We start from the raw sequence: 21,850 nt of genomic DNA, 5'->3' as shown, positions 1-21,850 counted from the left end.
TTCAGTGCTTATATTTTCCATACTTCTTTTAAAACCATTTAGTACATATATTGCAAATCAATATAAAATTACAAGAAATTTTATGTAATTTGTATTTTCCCTTGGTATAAAAACCAGAAACATTCATATGTAGAGTATCCTTCAGCATATGCTGCAATGGCTCTTGAATCTTAGTAATGAGGTGGTTAACTAGTAGAGATGGGGAAAAGAGGTGGCAATATCCAACCCCTTCAGTTTATAAACCTGAGATAAGGCTGAATAATAGCCTTTAACTGTAGAAACTGAGAAGTGCTTGTCTTGGCAAAGGTAGTTGAGGAAGTCTGCAATCAGCTGAACAAATACTTTGACCTGATAGTAACCCTTTCTACGACACATACACAGGGGAAAAACTGGTACCAAAACATCTCCGTGCCCTGTGAGAAAAGCCTCCCTCTCACAAAATACACCAGACAATTGCCACCTGCAAATGTGTGGTTGACACAGGGGCAACTCTCACAGTGCCTCAACCAAAATTGAGCAGATCTGCATACTACTACTTGGCATGTAGCGAATGAGTAGCCATCAGAATCATCCAAAGGCCCACAGGGTGACGAACACTGCTGATCACTCGTCCAGATTGTGCCAAGGATTTTGGAATGCATCCTTCATCGCTGCCCATGGGGATCAGAAGATATGAAGTTTTCTGTTAAATACTGCAGCAAACAGATCAATCATGTGGAAGCCCCATAATTCGACCACTCTGTCGACACTGCCTGACTTCAAGTGACTAAGCTGAACCACCAGAATACTGTCTCCCAAGAATGTATCTAGATGACAATGTGACAGCTTGAAAAGCCACCCACTCATGAATCTGTGACACCAACTGGCATACAGTCCCAAACACCTTCCTCCCATTTGATGACTTGGGTAACTATGGTCATATTGTCACTTCAACATCACCGAGTGCCAACTCAAACTGTTGTGATACTCATAATGCTAACCAGGCTGCATGCATTTCCAAGCGGCTGATGGCATATGAAGTGTCTCCTCTGTCTACACCTAAAATGAACTTTCCTTTCAGGTGTGCAATCATCCCTTCTTTGAGGTATCCATAAACAGAAGCATCCTGGGGAGGGTTCTCTCGCACTTCCTGACTTTGGGACCCCTAATTCCAAAAATATGGTTTTTTGATACATATCAGCATCAAAGTTTGTGAAAACAAAACTACTCCGGAAAAAATGTCTTCATAATGTACTCCGGAAAATAAAAAAAAAAGTTGGAAAATGTTTACATTACGCATAACAATACAACTCACAATGTTTGAACACCTAGCTTCTGAATGGCTTCGGCTTCAATTTTAAAAGAATAACTGGCAATAATTAAGGGCAATAGCTAACCTAAGCTAGTTAGGAAAACTGGTCACTGTTTTGCCATTCTTTTAGCCAAGAGCAAGCCCCCGTCCCCCCTTTGGGTATTCCTTTTTTCTTTTTTTTAATATGATTAAGGGGGTGTCAAAAGTTTCACGGTGTTTAATACTAGATCCTGGGAGGTCAAATGTGTTTCCTCATGTTTAGTACTAACCCCTATGGTCAAATGTATTTTGTCATGTTTAGTACTAGCCCCTGGGAGGTCAAATGTGTTTACACCGTGTTTAGCACTAGCCCCAGGGAGGTCATATTTTCGCCATGTTTAGTACTAGCCTTCGGGGATAAAATTTTCCAAAGAGCTGCTCATTTCACATATTCCCTTTGAATTATGTGTTAATAAGCAATCTTACCTTAATTACTGTCAGATGAATAGGAAGGGCAAACAACACTTATTGGGAAAACTCCATGGCTTTTGCAATATTACAAAATATTTTTATTATCAATGTAAAAATTCTTTATAAATAGCCAAGGATCAAATGGACACCCTGCCCATGTCTGAACAATAGCCATTATACTAAATGAAGCTCATACTCAAATTCAAATAGAAGTAGGTGTAGCAGTCACCAGAAACAATTCAAATTCATAGGGGAAATTCAGATGCATGGGTGGACTTTAAAACACGCACAGACTGGAAACAATTGAACTCACTGGACAATGTTCAAGTGTAGGAGGAACTTTAGTGATCATGTCATCAACTAACATGTAGTACACTCACAAACGGGAGCCCCAAAAGTCAAGTGTCACTACTAAGGACATTTTCCAAAAAGGGGGTTATTTTAATTAAATTACTTTTATATGTCAATATATATTTCAGAGTAGTTTCTGGTATTCAAATTTAAGGCTTTTCAAATGTTCAAAGTGAAAGTGCACGATATTTTGAGCTAACAGTCGAAGGAAAGGGAAAGAAGTCAAGGGAACTCAAAAAATTTCAGTGAGGCGTAAAATAAAATTTTTTCAAATAAAATGTTTGTGGTCCCTATTCCCCACGAATACCAGGAGTTGACTGTACCTAGATATTTTATCTGCTGTTTGGGGAGAGTGGACTTCTGCCAGTTGATCACTATCCCCAGATGGACACAAAAAGGCTAGCAGATGAATCCTGTCCTGAGGATGGCCCCTGGAGGAAGCCAAAACTAACTTATCAGTGGAGATACTATCAAAAACAATAAGTTGATTACTGTCACTGTGATAGAATCTTGGACTGAACATGTAGTTTCCATTGTGAAACCAGTTTGTCAAACATACTAGTTCAATGCTTAGAGTTTATGACAAGTCTCTAACCACTAGTTGCCTTCTCTACAACGAAGAGGCAGATGTTAAAACCCAGAGACCAAATATCTACAACTTCCATGGTGCCTTTCCTGTTACTACTTCCTTCTTTGCCAACAAAACCTGCAATATCCATGAACCTGGCGAGTATGTTAGGAACAGTATCAGTGTCTTGAAGAGGGGTGGACAAACGTCTTTGACTGGAAGCCTATACCCATTTTGAGGACTGATATGAACCAAGGCTGCTTCCCCAAGATTACTGCATTTATGAATGAGCAAAATATTCAGAAAATGCTGCTCCAACTTAGTCTGTAAGGGGCTCTGGAGGGGAACGCCCCTCAGGACCCAATAGATCCTGACCTCCTCTACACTTAACATCATTCAGACCATAATATCCTCTCAATGAAGAAGGCAGATGGGATCCTACAGGTTTGCAATACAAACAGAATTTGGACTTCAACCCAGACCACCCCTCTGCTCCAATAGAGTATACACAGAGAAGAAGAGCAAGAGGTTCCATCACTTATTTCGCATTCCTTACCTTGTATGGCGATCCACATCTGGGAGAGGTGCTAAAAGACCAAAGGATACCTCTCCTTGTGAACAGGTTGTGTATGCCCACCCTGTTGCAACTCAACAAGAGCACATGGGGAGGGGGGGGGGGGGGGGGGGGGGGGGGGGGGGGGGGGGGGGGGGGTGGGGGCATCCATATGTCCAAAATGCGCATTTGGTACCCTGGCAGCTCTACTCTCCTGCCATGAGGAAAAACAAGCAGTAGTAGTCCACCTGAACAACACCTGCTTGGCCTTGAAATTCCCCTTCTTCCTAAACTGAGGAAGAGTCTGGGGATCTCCAAGTTACCAGACTTATTAAGTCACTTGCACTCCAAAGGGGTGGACAAGGTTGAAGGGGGAGAAGTCGCAACATCTGCTTGCTCTGCTACAGCATCACCACAGCCACTGGAGAATCATCTGTAGCAGACGAAGTAGTCATAGGAACTGCAGAAGTAGCAACAGACATTGGTGGCTGACTGATCATTCCTTCATGTTACGAAGTCCAGGAAGGCATCAAGTGGTGGACCAGGAAGAAGAATGGCAGCAAGTGGAAAGAAGGAACCATAAAGATTCAGCATTGTCACCACAGCAGTGTTAATCCCGAGGAACCCAACAAAATCTTCCTGGCTTCCTTCCTCTTCTTAACATAATTCTCCCACTGAGGTGAGGTCCAACAAGCACATTGTCACAGGGTAGGGAACAAGTACATTCTGTACCCTTACAGTTAGAGCAAAAGATATGTGGGTCAACTGATATGGGAGACATGAAGTGACCACAATGGCTGCACCACCCCCCCTTCTACACTGGTCAAGTTTTTTTTTTCTATTCAAGAAAAACGCATCAACAGGACACAGCAAAATATAGCCCAAGGCACCAAGCAAAGGAGTGAGTAACAGTGAATAATGGTAGCAGGCTACTCACCCAAAAATCAAATGAGCGTACAAGAAAGAGACAACAGAAAGACTGAAGTACAGAAGGAGGCAAGTGAGGGGTTACCACCTCTCTCTCCCACTTTCTCCTCCAGTTAACTACCTTCCTATCAAGATTCAACAGCCATTCCAGCTTGCACTGAAATGAAAAAGAATGGTTGAATCTATGCAGGAAGAAACCATTTTAAATACCATCAGATAGAATCAATATAGTTTGTGTAAGGTTTTCAAAATATGTTCGAATGCAAAGAGAAAAATATATAACGCATTAATTTTGAAATAATTTTCAGAAATAGAAAGATAGGGGTTATGTTAAGCTTTCTATTCTTCAATAAGCCAACTCACCATTAAGGATCTTATCATTAAGAAATTCTAACATTTTCACATGCTACACACCAGTTGAAAATGATTTTCCACTAATTTACAATAGAGTAGATGATAATTTTAGCTATTTTTAGAATTGAATGCTCAAGTAGTAGCACAAAATGTACACCAGATGTGAAATAATTCACTAATGTTCAAGAGGATACTTATACAACGTCAAACCAATAAAATGTTTGTAGAAGACATTCATTTCTCAAGCAGGAAAGAAGATCAATAATATGAAAAGATGTGTCTATGGTCATTTTACTTCAACACAATCAATGCAACAAAAGTGTATGAATAAATTTTTAGATGCTTGTTTAACTTTTAAATTGTTTCACATAATCTTAAATGCATAGCATCCAGTGAAATCACAAGTTTTCAATGTACGGATTAAATTGTAAAGGTACAGAAGACAACCTTCCGATAAAAACTAATTCTCAGCTTACCCTTCGCTGTAGCTGTTGCCCTGGACTGCGTAGGAGGGTGATTTTTATCATAATTTGGATCCTCTACTTCCTGGCATCGATATGAAAGGTTACGTAATATACAAACACAGTTTTCTACACTCTTGTTATCATGGGAAGCCCCCGCAATGGCAGACTTGATCACAGTGAGAAGAGAATCAACCAGTCCTGGACACTGACGCAGTTTTGTTCTCGCATACTCTCCAGCGGAACTTACATTCCTTTAAGAACAAGAGAATACTTTTGGGATACCTTCATAATATTTATATAATGCTATAACAAATTCCATTAAAATAAAATCTTAAAATATTGAGTAAACTTTTCATATACAACATTGGCATTTATTTTATTTAAATTTACTTTTGAAGATTCTAAGGTGCACTGTATGGAGTGAATGGGTAGGTTTATAATATGCAGGACATTCTGTGATAAATCTTGCGATACAATTATTTCCTGTCATAGCTTGTCATTTCACTGTTCTGATTAGATCACAATAGTCCAAGACTGCTGAGTTTATTGTGTCAGGATATTACAAGGTAAAATAAATTAATTGATCCATTAGTAACATCACAAAGAATCTAAAACATGTTTCCTCCATCCTCTATACACACAAAATGGTTAATCTAATTTCAATTGTTTTACCCAACAGATTAGAGTACCTATTCCATCTAAGTTTCAATTGTTTTATCCAACTAATTCTATTACCTATTAAAGTATTCACGGATGCTGAATCCTTTCAGGTACTGCATTCAATGGACTTAGACTGAGTGGTCACCATATAAACAATGTACATAATAGGATCTTTCCAATGAACAATAACTATGAATCTAAAACTTGCAATTATACCTCATTCAAATTTCGAAAATTTTGTTTTTTTACACATTCCCATGTCTCTGCTAAGCAGAACAGTGTATTCCTTATACATATATTTTCTTCTATTTACTAATGGGATAATTTACCATTACAGGCGGCCCTCGGTTAGCGGCAGGGGTTGGTTCTCGTTTCCTGCCCGCCGAACCGCTTAAGCGAATTTTAAAGCCTACAGCCACTGCACACCTTCTTTCGAAACTCTAGACCAGTCAAAGGCGTCGTTATCTCACTGGCGTAATAAGTAAAATTATATTTATGCAGTATAGATCTATAGAATTTACAGTACATTATAGCATTATAAATACTGTAAAGTGAAAAAGCCTAGCTTTAATCCTTTGGGTGTCTAGAGTATGTAAAGATATAATAAGGTTCATACAGTGTACAGGTAGCTGTAGTGTTCAAGTTACGATAATTCGTCTTATGATAGTCTGATTTTATGAGAGACCAAATTACAATGGCCTAACTTTGTCCATCTTCTAATTACATAAGTTCAATAACAGCAAAAGAGAATGATGAAAGTATGGTTTTAACGTTATACTCGTTGCGTGAACATGTACAGCCATGAACGACCGAACGAGAAAAGGCTTGGCTTGTATTTCAATCATCGTAGTACAGCACACTATTACCGTAGTTGTTATAAATGGCATTATGTACAGAATAGAACTGAGATATCTTAATGTAATAACTTTATTCGCTATAGATCAAAGATCAAATATAGATCAAAGATCAATCGGGAAATATACTGTTAAATATAAACCTAGTTATAACTGAAGCTGAGAAAACTGTTCAAGCTGCTAATGACTATTATCGTACATCAGCAACAAGGATAAAACTCCAGTAAACATATGCCATCAAACACAACCGTAGATAAAATTGAGATACAATCATTTTAATCAAAACTACTGTGCTTGAAAGAACACATTTTACTGTTGGTTTCACGCCAATATAAGATAAGTAACGTAAAGTTTGTATTACGATGATATAAAAGAGAATTGCGAACGGAATCAAATAATTTTTTTACGCAATAAACATGCCGCCAAAGCTAATCTGTTAACAACAAAAAAAAGTAGTTCACATTCACAACGAGACATATTCAATTCATATTTCCACCTAAAAACACGTTGTATAAGGAAAAATAACCTTGTCTCATATAAGTCAAGTATCTAGATATTCGTTTATGCTAACTAGAAGCATAAACGTATTCGCCATCCGCTGATTACAAACCACAACACTGGCCGCTCCCCCGAATACTGGCTTAGATTTGCCGTAGTATTTTCTAATACAATAATATGAGAATATGTACAATATTATTGGATACAGTAAAATAATGTGTACCTTTTCAAAGGATTTATGGAAAAGAAGCATAATTAATAAAATAACACCATGCATTTTTCGGAACAGTGGTGAACAAGAACGAACATGAAAAAACATCCCGACAATGTGGAGCGTAGTTACAAAGGCTGCCTTAATTTGCATCTTATTTATGTACAAAAATAAAAAATACCCTATAAGTAATATATTTTCATACACATTTTAAACTTAAAAGCATAAACATTTAAAAAATAGACACATTGATCGCTAAATTTGCACTCTTTTTAACTTGATATTTTCGGAAGAGCGGCAGGTGGCGGCTCACAAGAAAGAACATGAAAAACATCGCATTTGATAACGTGAAGGGCAGTTTCAAAACCTGCCTTCGTATCATATTTCTGTGCAGAAATAAAAATACCCTATATGAAATACATTTTCATACACATTTTAAACATAAAAGCATGAACATTTATAAATTGACTCATCCATAGCTAAATTTGCACTTACTATATAACACGATATTTTCGGCACATAACAGCGTCAGAGGCATATATTTCATCCTAATACCTTATTTTATCCAAATACCTATGTTATAACTCTCCATAAAATTTGTTAATATAATTTGCATAATCTTTATGGTCTGAACGGCATTTCTACAAATGTATGAACTCGTTAGACAACGGCGCTAGCAGCGCTGTTAACTGAAAATTGTGCCGTAAAAATACTTTAACAATGCCTTATTTTTTTTTATGAATATTTTTGACAACAGCTGTAAAACCGATTCGCCGTTAAGCGATTGCGCCGTTAACCGCGGGCCGCCTGTACTCTACACTACTTCTTCTATTTTTCTTAATTCCCTCTCAATATCAGCTTCCCTAAATGATGTGTTACGAAAATAAAACAATGTTCTGCCTTTCTTTAACAAAGTACTCTTCCTCCTTTTTTCCCAGTGTCGCTTCAACATAATGGGCATCAAAAACCTCATACTACACTGTGAAAGTTGAAATCCTGAACAAAACATGTACTGTACATTCCTTCTGTTGTATTTGATACACAACACTGCAATCACCTCTACACCTTTCAAACAACTGATAACATACGTACACTGCTTTCATGTAATATAGTTCAGCTGTTGGCATAAAATTCTAACCACCATCATTATGTCAGATAAAGAAGAGCTTTATATTTTAATTTCTCTTCTACCTTGAACAATTTCTGCATAAAATCCTATATGGCTGTCTTAATTTATGCCTTCTTCACAACTGCATTGTAATTCCTACTGGTTTTGCTCCTGATTCCAAATCTACAAAGTTTCTACTAACTGCTCCTCTCTCTCCTTTCCATTATCTCCATACCATTAAAATCTCTGAGATCTGCAGGTTTTCTTCAGCAATTTCTCAGAAACTTCCTCACTTGAATTATGACCTTCCCAACACTCAAGCCATGAAGCTTAGTCTTCTGTAATCACACCAGCTCAAAATCTCATTTATTTTCATTGTAAGTGCCCATGTATTTGTTACACAGAATAGTAAAGGTCAACTTACATATATATTTTTCCTTCTGCTATGTAATGGGACACTTAATTGACCAATCACTGAGAAATATCTTTCCACATGCTCTTGCTTATATACTGCCAGAATCAAAAATACCTTGATTAATTTATATTTTATGACACTTATACTTACCATCTCATAACACCATCTATTACAACTGATACACAGGGTAGGATATATTCACCCCTACATATAGAACTCAATCTGCATGTCACTTTTCATATTTTAAATGTTTTATATACCTATTTCAACCATGCTGTGTTCAATATAATTAGTTCAATTAATAATTCATTACTTTACTACTACTTAATAAAATTACGACTTGCATCTGCTTCTTAACTTATTTATGACAAGACATTTTCTCTTCATGAGCTTCTGGGATTATAGAACTCATGACTTTTCCAATACTGAGTATGGTTTGCCAACATATTAATAGCAAAAAAAATAATAATAAATAAATCACAAACCTTAACACACCAGATGCATTTTTAAATACAGTAGACCACCATACATCCACATTAGGATCCCTTTCCACCTCTCCACCATCCCAACCAGAACACGGAATGATGACATGGCTGACAATAACGGATAAAGCATCATCTATAATGCTATGTTTTAGATCCTGTAATGAAAAATATGCACCCATTACACTGTATAAATATTTTAATTTGAATGTCACAATTTGATTGTAATCATGATGCATTTAAAATGAACCAGTAAGACAAAAATCTTAACTCACAGAGGTGGTCTGTAGGCTACTCTCAAGTACGTAGCAAATTTACAATGCCTAAAAATTTAATAACTTGGTAAACTGAAATTATTCTAAACTTTACAGTGGTACCTTGACCTATGAGTTTGATTCGTTCCATGGCTGAGCTCGTAGCTCAATATGCTCGCACATCAAATCAATTTTTCCAATTGAAAATATTTAAAATTCCTTTAATTTGTTCCAACCCTCAAGATGTCACCCTGTGTTTTTATGTTTCATGTTTTTAAGGAAAATACATTTCTAAATAACAAATATTGTATAAAAATATAACACAAGGAGTATGTAAAGATATAATAAAGTTTTATATAGTTTACAGGTAGTGCTCTAGTTATGGTAGTTTGTCTTACGATAATCCGATTTTACGATAGACTAAGGGAGCGAGACCAAATTACAATAGCCTAACTTTATCCCATCTTCTAGTTAAATAAGTTCCAAAACAGCAAAAGAGAATGATGAAAGTATCGTTTTAATGTTATACTCGTTGCGCAAATGTGTACAGCCATGAACAACTGAACAAGAAACAACTTTTTTTGCTAACAACAAAACTTTTTTTGCTAAGTACAACCAAATTGGATAACAACAACATCCATTTGGCATTTATTTCAACCATCGTACGATAGTAAACAATTAACGTAGTTATGTTATAAATGACGTTATGTAGAATAGGACTGAGATATTTTTATGTAATAACTTTATTTGCTATAGATAAAAGATCAACAATGAAATATACTGCTAAATTTAAACCTATTTGTAGCTGAAGCTGAGAAAACTGTTCAAGCTGCTAGACTATTATCATGCATCGGCAACAAGGATAAAACTCCTGTAAACTTATGCCATCAAACACAACTGCAGATAAAATTGAGAGAAAATAATTTTATAATCAAAACTACTGGGCTTGAAAGAACACATTTTACTGTTGTTTTCATGCTGCTAAAAGATAAATTCGTATCATAAAGCTCTTATTACAATGAAATAAAGTGAAAATAGCAAACGGAATCACGTAATTTTTTTATGTAACGTTAAAAAAACTTAGCTCACAATCGCAACATTATGTATTCAAGTCATATTTTGACTTGAAAACACGTCGTATAACGAAACGTATAACGAAAAATGACCTTGTCTCATATAAGTCAAGTATCTAGACATTAGTTTATGCTAACTAGAAGCAAGAATATTTGCTCAGAATAAAGTTAAATACGTATGGTGAAATAAACTCATACGTATTCCCATCAGCTGATTTCCAAACCCAAACACTGACCGCTATGTTAGTATTTTATAATACAATAATATGAGAATACATACTACTTATTGGATACAATGAAGTAATGTACTATAACTTTTTAAAAGATTCATGGAAAAGATGCATATTTACTTTTTCTTCTTTGCGTATCTTAATTTTTGCACTACGCCACCGATGTAGCAGCAAGCATCGCGAGCTCATACCTCAATTTTTTGCTTGCGTAACAAAGCAAAAAATCGACCGAGTGACGACTCGTACCTCAGAAAACTTGTACAGTGTTCCCCCCGTATTCGCGGGGGATGCGTACCAGACACCCCCGTGAATAGTTAAAACCCGCGAATAGTTAAAACCACCACTAAAAATGCTTATAACTGCCTATCTTGAAAGTTCAGATGCCAAATGTATACCTTTAATAACAGCCTACTTCAAATATACCTAAAATTACTAACCTATTACTGCATTAATCTTTGAGGTTTATTAATATTAATATAATTTCAAAAGTCATCTTAAACATTTTGACCATTAAAAATATATACCCTACAGCAAAATAACAGAGAGAGAGAGAGAGAGAGAGAGAGAGAGAGAGAGAGAGAGAGAGAGAGAGAGAGAGAGAGAGAGAGAGAGAGAGAGAGAGACCATTGAATGACAACATCATATATTTGACCCTCAAGAGTGAAATTATGAATTATTTCTGAGACAGAGAGAATAATAATGGAGAGAGAGAGAGAGAGAGAGAATAACTCCTAGACTCCGCTTCCTCCCCTCCACCAATTCGTATATCAAACTCATTTACTCCCCCGCCCATGTTCCTCCAAGTGGATAAAAAGACTGGGAATCGCTATTTTTGATTAATCTTATTAATATTTGAAAATTAGTTATAAGGTAAATCATTTATTTACACTACAAAACAAATAAACATACGTAAGAGAGAGAGAGATCGAGATCGAATGTTATTGTTATTGTTTAGTCTCATTTAACGTAATATTATTTGTAAACTAGTACTGTATATTATTATTTTACCATAAAATGTAGTAATGTCCTTAAAGATATACTTATACATACACTTCCAGCCCAAACAGAGGGGGAGAGTTACCACTAGCGCATGCTAGTATCTCGTGTGGCGAGAGAGAGAGAGAGAGAGAGAGAGAGAGAGAGAGAGAGAGAGAGAGAGAGAGAGGTTGTCCTTATTTAAAAGAGTGAAATGGATAGATTATTGTACTTCTTTAAAATACTATCACATATGAATTTTGAGATTAGTTATATTATTATGCGAAAATATTAATAAACATACACATGTACCATAGAAATTATCTCATATCAGTAAAAGAGAAAGAGAGAGAGAATTTCAATGATCCGTAGATGGCAACACTCGCTCCCCGACTGGATTTGACAGTTGGAACCCAGCCAACCACAGCTGGCTACGTGTTCAAAAACAAGACACGGGCTAAAATGCATTTTCTTTTATTCTTACATAATTCTTTTTATTTATAAACTAAATCCTTGCTAATTCACTTTAGTATTTTCTTTAATGAATTTATATTATTGCTGTTTACATTAATATTGATATTTGAAAATTAGTAAAGGGAGAGAGAGAGAGAGAGAGAGAGAGAGAGAGAGAGAGATTATCGCAGTATTTGTAAAATGATTTCACATATGATTTTTGTAATTACAGTTATTATTATTATTATTATTATTATTATTATTATTATTATTATTATTTGAAAATATTAATAAACATATTACGCATACATGTACCAAAAAAATCTCTCATCTCAGTAAAAGAGAGAGAGAGAGAGAGACCTGGAGTTCGAAAGAACTAAAATCTTACTAACTCACGGTAGTATTTTCTTTATTGAAGTGATTGCTCTTTACATTAATATTAATATTTGAAAATTAGTAAATCATTTATCATACAAAAAGCATACATCTCTGTAAGAGAGAGAGAGAGAGAATATTATTAGTTATTATGTGATATCATTTAATCTTATTAAACTTACTAGTACAGTTTTGATCAATATTAATATTCTAAAATTAGTAAATAATTTGTGTATCATAAAAATGTATTTAGGCATGAAAATAACATCAAAATACACGAATTAGTGATTACTTATTGTTGGAAAATCCCGCGAATAGGCGAATTCACCGCAAATAATGGGTAGATATGGTCCAGAGAAAAATACGCGAATCAGTGAGTCCGCGAATCCGGAGAACGCGAATACGGGGGGCCTACTGTACATTAACTCACTCATAGGTCAAGGTACCACTGTATTTGAAGGACATTTACTACATAAAAAAATGTAATAATGTTAAATTGCATTTATTCCAACTGGATATGAGGTCATGTGGAGTGTTCATCAAATATCCATGGATAAAACCAGCATAAGGAATTTAAAGATACGACAAAACTACTTTTTGGGTGGACCTCATTCTGACATCAAGAATATCACGTCAACCATGGGGTTCACACACTATTAATGCTATTATATCAGATTTAGTACACCACAGGGTTTAGATTTATATCAGCTTTTATAAATGGCTACATTTGATTTGGTCTTAATAGATGATGCTTTGGCTGCTTCATTAGTATCTTCATTTCCCTGAACGCCAACATACACAACCACAATATTTCAAGTTACATCAACTTCATAAAAATTTTATGGAATGGATACAAGCTTTATTGTGGTTTACCGTATAACAATCTCACCCACTTCCTATATTTCTAAAAATGACAAATTTTCTAAGACAATTTGTATTTTTCATAGCTACAAACCTGAGGTCTTAACAAAAGGATAATTTCTAGCGCCGGTAAAAAAGTATATGAAAGCAAGGAATCTTGTGGTATCATGCAATGCATCTGTAGATTGGGTGAAGAGTGGTCAAACGCCAAACATCTACACCAGTCTTTCCCAACTCAGGATGACTTAACAAAAGCGGGGCAGCTAGAGGTGGGCAGTATAACGTTAAGACCTCAGGTTTGTAGCTATGAAAAATACAAATTGTCTCAGAAAATTTGTCATTTGTTCATACGCGAACAAACCTTCGGTCTTAACAATAGGATAGACTCATACTTGGAGGGAGATATCAGACATCCTAGACCGGCTGGGGGTCTACCCGCCAGTCCAGCTCTCAAAAGAAATAGTTCTTAGAGGGGGACTGAAGCCTGTTGAGAAGCTAGATACACTAAAATCTAACCACTCAGAACCTGAGAGACATACAATGATATATGGGATAACCAATGTATAGGGAACCAAAGAAAAACTGTGACTGTCCAAAAAACAAACCAGGGCACTAGGGTTTGTAGTATTCCCGACTCCTCCTTGCCCAGGAGCGGAGCCTATGCTACTAAATAGTGGGTAAGATATTGAATACTGCATGACCACACTACCAGTATGACTACCTCACTCACCTGTATCAGACCAGTCCAGCAAATGACGTGTCAATTCCTTAAACTGCCCGAAGGAAGAAGGAAAGGTACAAGAGAAAGAAGGAGGCCAGCCAACTCACTCATTCTCTCATCCACACAATCATCTTAGGTAAGATACAAAGGTCCCCTGTTAAGGGCAACTATGAGTTACACAACCTGTTGGGCAGCCACCATAGGACCCAGGGAAAATGTGTCCATAGATCTGTGGGCAACATCCTTAAGATAGAAAGAGGTGAACATGGACTGGCGTAACCAAGTATCAGCACTCAGCACTCTTTGTAGTACAGCCAAGTTCTTTTTGAAGGCCAGAGAGGGACCTATACCCCTAACGTCATGTGCTCTAGCCTGCACAGACGTGGCGATGGAATTATCAAGAGTCAAGTATGCCTGTCTGGACTTCCTGTATCCAAAGAGATAGTATTCTTAGACACCTCTTTCTTCGTACGGCCTGTACTGACAAAAAGCCTGCGGCAGCCTGGTCTAAGGTGCCGAGTCCTTTTAAGATAGTAACACAGGGCCCGGACAGGGCACAACAAAAGCTCTTGAGCATCACCACCCACAAAGTCAGTCAGTGAGGGAATGGAGAATGAAGCAAACCTGTCATTATGCACCGAGGGATTTTGGGTCTTGGCCACAAGCTCCGGAACAAATTCGAAGGACACTGATTTCCAACCCCTGGTGTGCTTCACCTCATAACTCGGACCGTGGAGCTCTCCTACCCTTTTGGTAGATACCAAAGCCAAAAGGAAAACTGTCTTAAGCGTCAGGTTCCTATCAGATGAGCGGCACAAGGGCTCATATGGGCTCTTAGTCAAGCTCTTAAGCACCAAGGAAACATCCCACGTTGGGGGCTTGAGCTCTCTAGGAGAAGACGACTGCTCAAACCCCCTTAACTAGCATCGAAAGTTCCCAGGAAGAGGAGACGTCGATACCCTTCAGGCGTAACACCAAACTCAGAGCTGCTCTGTAGCCTCTAATAGCAGACACAGACAAACGCTTCTCGTCTCTGAGGAAGGTTAAAAAGTCTGCTATTCGCTGAATAGAGGTCGCGAGTGGAGAAAAACCCAGTTTACAACACCAGTCACAGTAGATCACCCATTTGCCTTGGTAAACCACAGAGGTTGACTTCCTAAGACTGCTGGACATATGCCCAGCTGACTTCTGAGAAAAGCCTCTCTCTCGGAGGAGACAGTTGATAGCCTCCAACCTGGGACTGACACAGGAGATGCCGCCAAGGCGGAATCTCCCTCGGAATCTCCGACAACAACGATAGCAGATCTGGAAACCATTCTGTCTGAGACCACAGAGGGGCCACCAGAGTCATTCTGAGACCCTGTGAACCCAACAGCCTGTTCAGAACCTGACGGATCAAACAAAACGGAGGGAAGGCATCCACCTCCAGGTTGTCTCAGGGATGTTGGAATGCAACTTCTGCCAATGCCAAGGGATCTGGGACCACTGAACAGAACACTTCCAGCTTCCTGTTGTAACGTGTCGTGAAAAGGTCCAGCATGGGTCTCCCCCAAATCTGGAAAAGCCTGTCCGCCACCACTTGATGAAGGGACCACTCTGTGCCTAAGATCTGATCCCGGCGACTGAGTTTGTCTGCGACCACGTTCCGTTTCCCTGGGATATACCTGGCTGAAAGCTTTACCGAATTGCTGATTGCCCACTGGTGAAGCTCGACGGTCAAGGCATGAAGCTGCTGAGAAACTAGGCCTCCCTGTTTGTTCAAGTGGGCTACCACCGTGGTGTTGTCCGACATGAGAACTACAGAGTGACCCTCTACCATCCCTCGAAACTCCTTCGGACCCAGGAAAGCCGCCTTCAACTCCAAGACGTTGACATGCTGCTGCTTGTCCTCTAAACCCCAAACGCCTGAAGCGATGAGGCCGCCTAAATGAGCCCCCCAACCTGCCAGGGAGGCGTCCGAGAACAGAAGGAAGTCCGGAGGGAGAGAGCGCAGAAGGACGCCATTCAATAGATTCTGGTCGTCCAGCCACCAACGAAGGTCTTCTCTCACTTTCAAAGAGAATGGGACCATAAACAGGGGAAAGTCCCCCGCTGGAGACCAGAATTCCCCGATTCTCCATTGCAGAGACCGAAGATGAAGACGCCCATGAGGGACCAGCTTCTCCAGGGAAGATAGCACTCCCAGAAGAACCTGCCACTGACGAGCTGACTGATGCGACTTTGAGAGGAAGTTGCGCGCCACAGCCCGCAACTTCTTCAAATCTCTGATCCGATAGGAAAATTCTCGCCACTGTCGTATCGATGACCATGCCCAGGTAGAGAATCCTTTGAGTAGGTACGAAGTTCGACTTTTCCTGGTTGACTAAAATGCCCAGGTCCAGGCAGCAGTTTTTCCCTGGAAACTGTCAAGACCAAGCAATCATCGAGGTACCTCAGCAAACGGATCCCCTGAGCATGGGCCCAACTTGACACGAGAGAGAAGACCCTTGTGAATACTTGAGGGGCTGTGGTCAACCCGAAGCACAAGACTTTGAACTCATAGATCTTGCCCGCCAGAGAGAAGTGAAGGAACTTCCTGGATGTGGGATAAACAGGGATTTGGAAGTATGCGTCCTTCAAGTCTATCAACAGCATGAAGACGCCTTCCCTCACGGCTGCCAACACCGAGCGTGGGGTCTCCATCTTGAACCGTGTCTTCCTGATGAAGCGATTCAAGGTGGATAAGTCGATCACAGGCCTCCATCATCCCGATGCCTTGGGCACCAAGAAGATGTGACTGTAAAACCCCGGGGATGGACGCACTACTTCCGCTATTGCATCCTTGTCCAGCATCTTCTGCACCTCTCCCTGAAGAGCAAAGAACTTCAGAGAATCTGGGCGATACGTCTTCCTGAGCTGTGGCTTGTCCGACAGAGGAGGAGAGAAGTCAAATGGCAACAGGTATCCCACCCAAAGGACATCTACCACCCACTTCTCAGCCCTGCAACACTGCCACTTGGCCCAATGGCCAACCAGGTACCCCCCCACCCGTGGAGCAGGAGAGGGAGAGGCGCCCAACCTATTGACGGCCCCCTTGACCTCTGCTCCTAGGGCCTCTTCTTGGTTTAAAGGAAGGAGAGCAAAAGGGGCATTGATCCTGAGATTTGGGCTGTGACAAACGGGAAGGCCCTGCCAAACTCGAGGTCCTCGATGGCCTACCAGGGGATGATCTCCTTGATTGCTGCTGGACCGGGGGAGGAGGGGGGGAGGGGGGGGCCACCAAAAACGTTCTCCGAGGGCGGGGCTCTGATTTAGACACAGCCTGGTGCACCAGACGGTCCTTGGTGTCGGCCTGACGTCGGTCTATCTCATTGTCGAGTTCGGTCAGCGGAAACAAAAATTGCAATTCTAACATGTCACCATTCCTTAAGGCCAGCAAAGACTCTGTGTCGAGCGACCTCTCCATCTTAGACAGCCGCATCCCTCCTAACAGAAGAGATTAGCCCCATAAATTGGCACTGAGAGATGAGGCCACCAAATAAGAAAATGCCTTGCCCCCGGATTGCAATAGACTGGCAAGTGAGGTGGCACTCAGCAACCCATCAGGGGACCTGTCAGAAGCTATCTTGGCAATCACCAAAGACCAGAGGTCCAGCCAAGAAACCGTCTGCAACATGGAGGCCACCATAGATTCCAAGGCTAAGGCGTCTTGCGGAGATAAGGACGGAGCCACTGACCTCACCTGTTCCAAAGTCAAACCCGGCTTCAGGCAAATGATGTCTGGGTTAAGGTGGCATGACAACAAAAATGCGGAGCTCGTAGCATAGTACTTCTTATATCTTGTGAGAGGTGGGGGTAGGAGTTTAGTAGAGCCTCTAGAGCGAAGTGAACCGTCCCGGTCAGAAACAGAGGCGTTAACCTTCTGCAAGACAGACTGAACGTGCCCTGACAACAGCAGCTGGATAATTGATTTGGGGTCCTGAGCAGCTCCCACCAAGGCTTCCAAGCAAGAAGGAGTGTAGGACGACCGATCCTGAGTCCTACTTTCCAAATTGTTGAACCCACGAATGAGATCAACCTCCGAAAAGGAAGACAGAAACTCCTGCGTGTCCCCTTCTTCCTGCTCTGGCACCGGTGATCGATGACGAGAAGGATGTGTAGTCTCCTCTAACGCGTTTTCTTCAACAAAATTCTCTACTAGCCTATCTGGGCTGGGTCCAAGTGTCAGCCTCCATCACTTACCTCAACAGGTGACTCCAGACGGCCATGAACGGACACAGGCGTGGCGGCCGTACATATGTGAGATGGGGGGGAAACTCGAGCACTCGAGATTGACGGAGAATCCCTTATAGTGGAAGACTTGGAAGCAAGCAAACACTCCGGCTGCACCACCTCCGTGCTCACTTCCTTCGACCTCTTGACAGGTGCCTTCAGGTCTTTACGGCGACGAATAGGCCTGGGAGAAGAAGGGGCACTACCATCACGTGCACGGATGGGGGAGGTTGCCACACGCTCGCGATGTGCAAGGATGGGGTGGGGGGTGGGGCGGTTGCACGTACGAGGTTCGGCAGCGAAGCAACCCTTGCAGAACACACATCACTAACACTGCCTGAAACCACAGCACTCTCGGGAACACGTCCGTACTGTTCACCCCTCGGCGGCGAAGGAAGGGAAAGGTCCTTAGCCTTACAATGCCTAACAAGCCCACGAGACGTAGAGGGGGAAGAGGGAGAGGGAGTCAGCACCTGCTTCTTATGCGCACTCTTCTCAGAAGGCGGGGATGAAGCAACGCGTTTCCTACCAGTCCTCCCAACCGATAAGGCAGCCAACTTCACATCTAAAACAGAGTCCAGCCTCTGAAGCACCGCCTGGCATATGAGCTCGGACTGATGTGCCAGAGGAGGCTCCAAAGACAAGGAAGGGAGATGTTTTGAACTGGGTGGCAGAGATGACGTCACGTCTAAGAGAGGCAGCTCGGAGGCGACTGGAAGATATGTCATCAATGAGAGTGACGTCATAAGCGGCGGTGACAGTCACGACCTCCCCTCTGAGCAAGGGGGAAAGAGACGCACTGGCGGAGGAATACCCAAAGATGGGACCTGTAACGACAACAACGGGGCTGACGCTGCAGCATCACTCCAAGACAAGGCGGCGGAGCAATACAAGATGGCCGACTGCTCCCTCCCGTGGGAGACAAGGCCTGGAGGGGGGGGGGGGGGAATGGCCTGGCTGGACTGGGGAGGGGGGTGCGAGCCTCCTCAAAATGCGCTAGCAACCCCCCTAAGGACGGGGTACCCCTTAGCCCAAGCGTCTTCTAAATCACCACCATTTTGGACGCCTCCGACTCTGGACCTTACCTTACCTTACAGACCTTACAGTTCGTTCGGGTTGCCCCAGGTCCCTCAGTGTGAGGCGCCTCTAATGTCTACCAGAGAGTTGCTAGTACATCTTCCGGTATATTTTGCATCTTCCAATCTTGGATGGTCTGGGATGCAGTTTAGATATTTGTCGAGCTTATTCTTAAACACATCTACGCTCACTCCTGATATATTCCTCAGATGAGCTGGCAACGCATTGAATAGACGCTGCATTATCGATGCTGGTGCGTAGTGGATTAATGTTCTGTGTGCTTTCCTTATTTTTCCTGGTATAGTTTTGGGCACTATTAATCTACCTCTGCTTGCTCTTTCTGATATTTTTAGTTCCATGATATTTTCTGTTATTCCTTCTATCTGTTTCCATGCCTGAATTATCATGTAGCGTTCTCTTCTCCTTTCTAGACTATATAATTTTAAGGATTGTAGTCTTTCCCAGTAGTCTAGGTCCTTAACTTCTTCTATTCTAGCTGTAAAGGACCTTTGTACACTCTCTATTTGTGCAATATCCTTTTGATAGTGTGGGTACCATATCATATTGCAATATTCAAGTGGACTACGAACATATGTTTTATAAAGCATAATCATGTGTTCAGCTTTTCTTGTTTTGAAGTGCCGTAACAACATTCCCATTTTTGCTTTACATTTTGCCAACAGAATGGCTATTTGATCATTGCATAACATGTTCCTATTCATCATCACACCAAGGTCTTTAACTGCTTCCTTATTTGTGATTGTCTCATTATTAGGTCCCCTATATGCATATAGCTTTCCTTCTCTGTCTCCATAATTTATTGATTCAAATTTATCAGAGTTAAATACCATCCTATTTACCTCTGCCCAATCATATACTTTGTTAAGGTCTCTTTGTAGAGCGTTCCTATCTCATCACAAGTAATTTCTCTACTTATTCTTGTGTCATCAGCGAAACTACTCACTACCGAATCCTTAACATTACTGTCTATGTCTTCAATCATAATAACAAACAATATTGCAGCTAGCACCGTACCTTGTGGCACACCGGATATTACCTTGGTTTCATCCGATTTCTCATCGTTTGCAATAACTATCTGTTTTCTGTTGTGTAAAAATTCTTTTAACCATCTTCCTACTTTATCTACGATATTGTGTTTTCTAATTTTCTTTGCCAATATATTATGGTCTACTTTGTCAAAAGCTTTTGCAAAGTCTAGATAAACCACATCTGTTTCATTTCCGCTTTTCATATTTTTGAATATGTTTTCACGGTGGACTAACAGTTGGGTTTGTGTACTTTTCCCGGGTACGAAACCGTGTTGTCCTATATTAAACAAATTATTTTTTATTAAATGTTTCATAATATTTTTCTTCATTACCCTTTCATACACTTTCATAATATGTGATGTTAGACTCACAGGCCTATAATTACTTGCCTCTAGTCTTGATCCACTTTTGAAAGTAGGGGTGATATATGCTAATTTGTGCTCATCATAAATCTTGCCTGTATCTACACTTTGTCTTAATAATATTGCAAGTGGCTTTGCGATAGAATGAACTACTTTCTTTAACAAAATAGCAGGGACTCCATCCGGCCCTGCAGCAGCTCCATTTTTAATTTCATTAATTGCCTGCACAATATCAGCTTCATTAATTTCTATGTCAGCTAAATATTCACTATTTTCATCCCTTACTTCTATATCATTATCTTATTATCTATTCTAGGGGTGAATTCTCTCTTATATCGTTCTGCCAGTATGTTGCAAATTTCCTTTTTTTCATTCGTTAATCTCCCTTCAATTCTCAGAGGGCCTATTTCTATTCTTCTTTTATTCATCTTCTTCGCATATGAGTATAATAGTTTGTTTTTGCTTGATATTTAATAGGGTTTTTTCTTCCAAGTCCCGTTTTTCATTTTCTTTTGATTGTATAATCTTTTGTTCTGCATTTTCTATCTTACTTTTTAGTTCTATAACTTTCCATGCATTTTTTTCTTTTGCAAGACCTTTTTTCCACTTTCTGATTTTCTGGAACAAGATCCTTCTGTCTCTTGGTATGCATGAATGATGTTTACTTTTCTTCTTCGGTATATATATCCACTATTTTCTCCAATATTTTATATAATATCTCCGTATTTACCCTTATGTCATCACTTACGAAAATGTTATCCCAATCTTTGTTTAATTCTTCATTAATTTCTGACCATTTTATATTTTTACTGTAGAAGTTGTATTTCCATATCCTTCCCACTTTTTCATTTCTTGCTTATCTCTATTTTCACTTGCTTTGGAATGAACTGTTAATTCTATGACATTATGATCTGAAATACTCGCATTATAAACTATTATTTCTTTAACATAAGAAGAGAGGAGAATGATGAAAAACCTCACCA

The 21,850-nt window shown here is 40.0% G+C and overlaps 2 protein-coding genes across 2 annotated transcripts in view; one reads left to right on the top strand and one right to left on the bottom strand.

Moving 5' to 3' along the window:
• Positions 1-21,850, top strand: part of LOC135223702 (uncharacterized) — a 331,013-nt gene that overhangs the window by 229,520 nt on the left and 79,643 nt on the right.
• Positions 3,500-9,383, bottom strand: LOC135223708 (catenin delta-2-like). The gene is made up of 3 exons (XM_064262439.1): positions 9,190-9,383; positions 4,971-5,209; positions 3,500-4,297 (listed from the first exon to the last, which is right to left on the bottom strand). Exons 1-3 carry the CDS (start codon positions 9,366-9,368, stop codon positions 4,269-4,271), a joined length of 447 nt encoding a protein of 148 aa, XP_064118509.1. The 5' UTR covers positions 9,369-9,383; the 3' UTR covers positions 3,500-4,268.

Source organism: Macrobrachium nipponense, chromosome 20 (genome assembly GCF_015104395.2).
Source record: "Macrobrachium nipponense isolate FS-2020 chromosome 20, ASM1510439v2, whole genome shotgun sequence".
Classification (NCBI taxonomy): Eukaryota; Metazoa; Arthropoda; class Malacostraca; order Decapoda; family Palaemonidae; genus Macrobrachium; species Macrobrachium nipponense.
The sequence above is the reverse complement of the archived record's forward strand: the minus strand, read 5'-3'. Positions and strand labels throughout refer to the sequence as shown.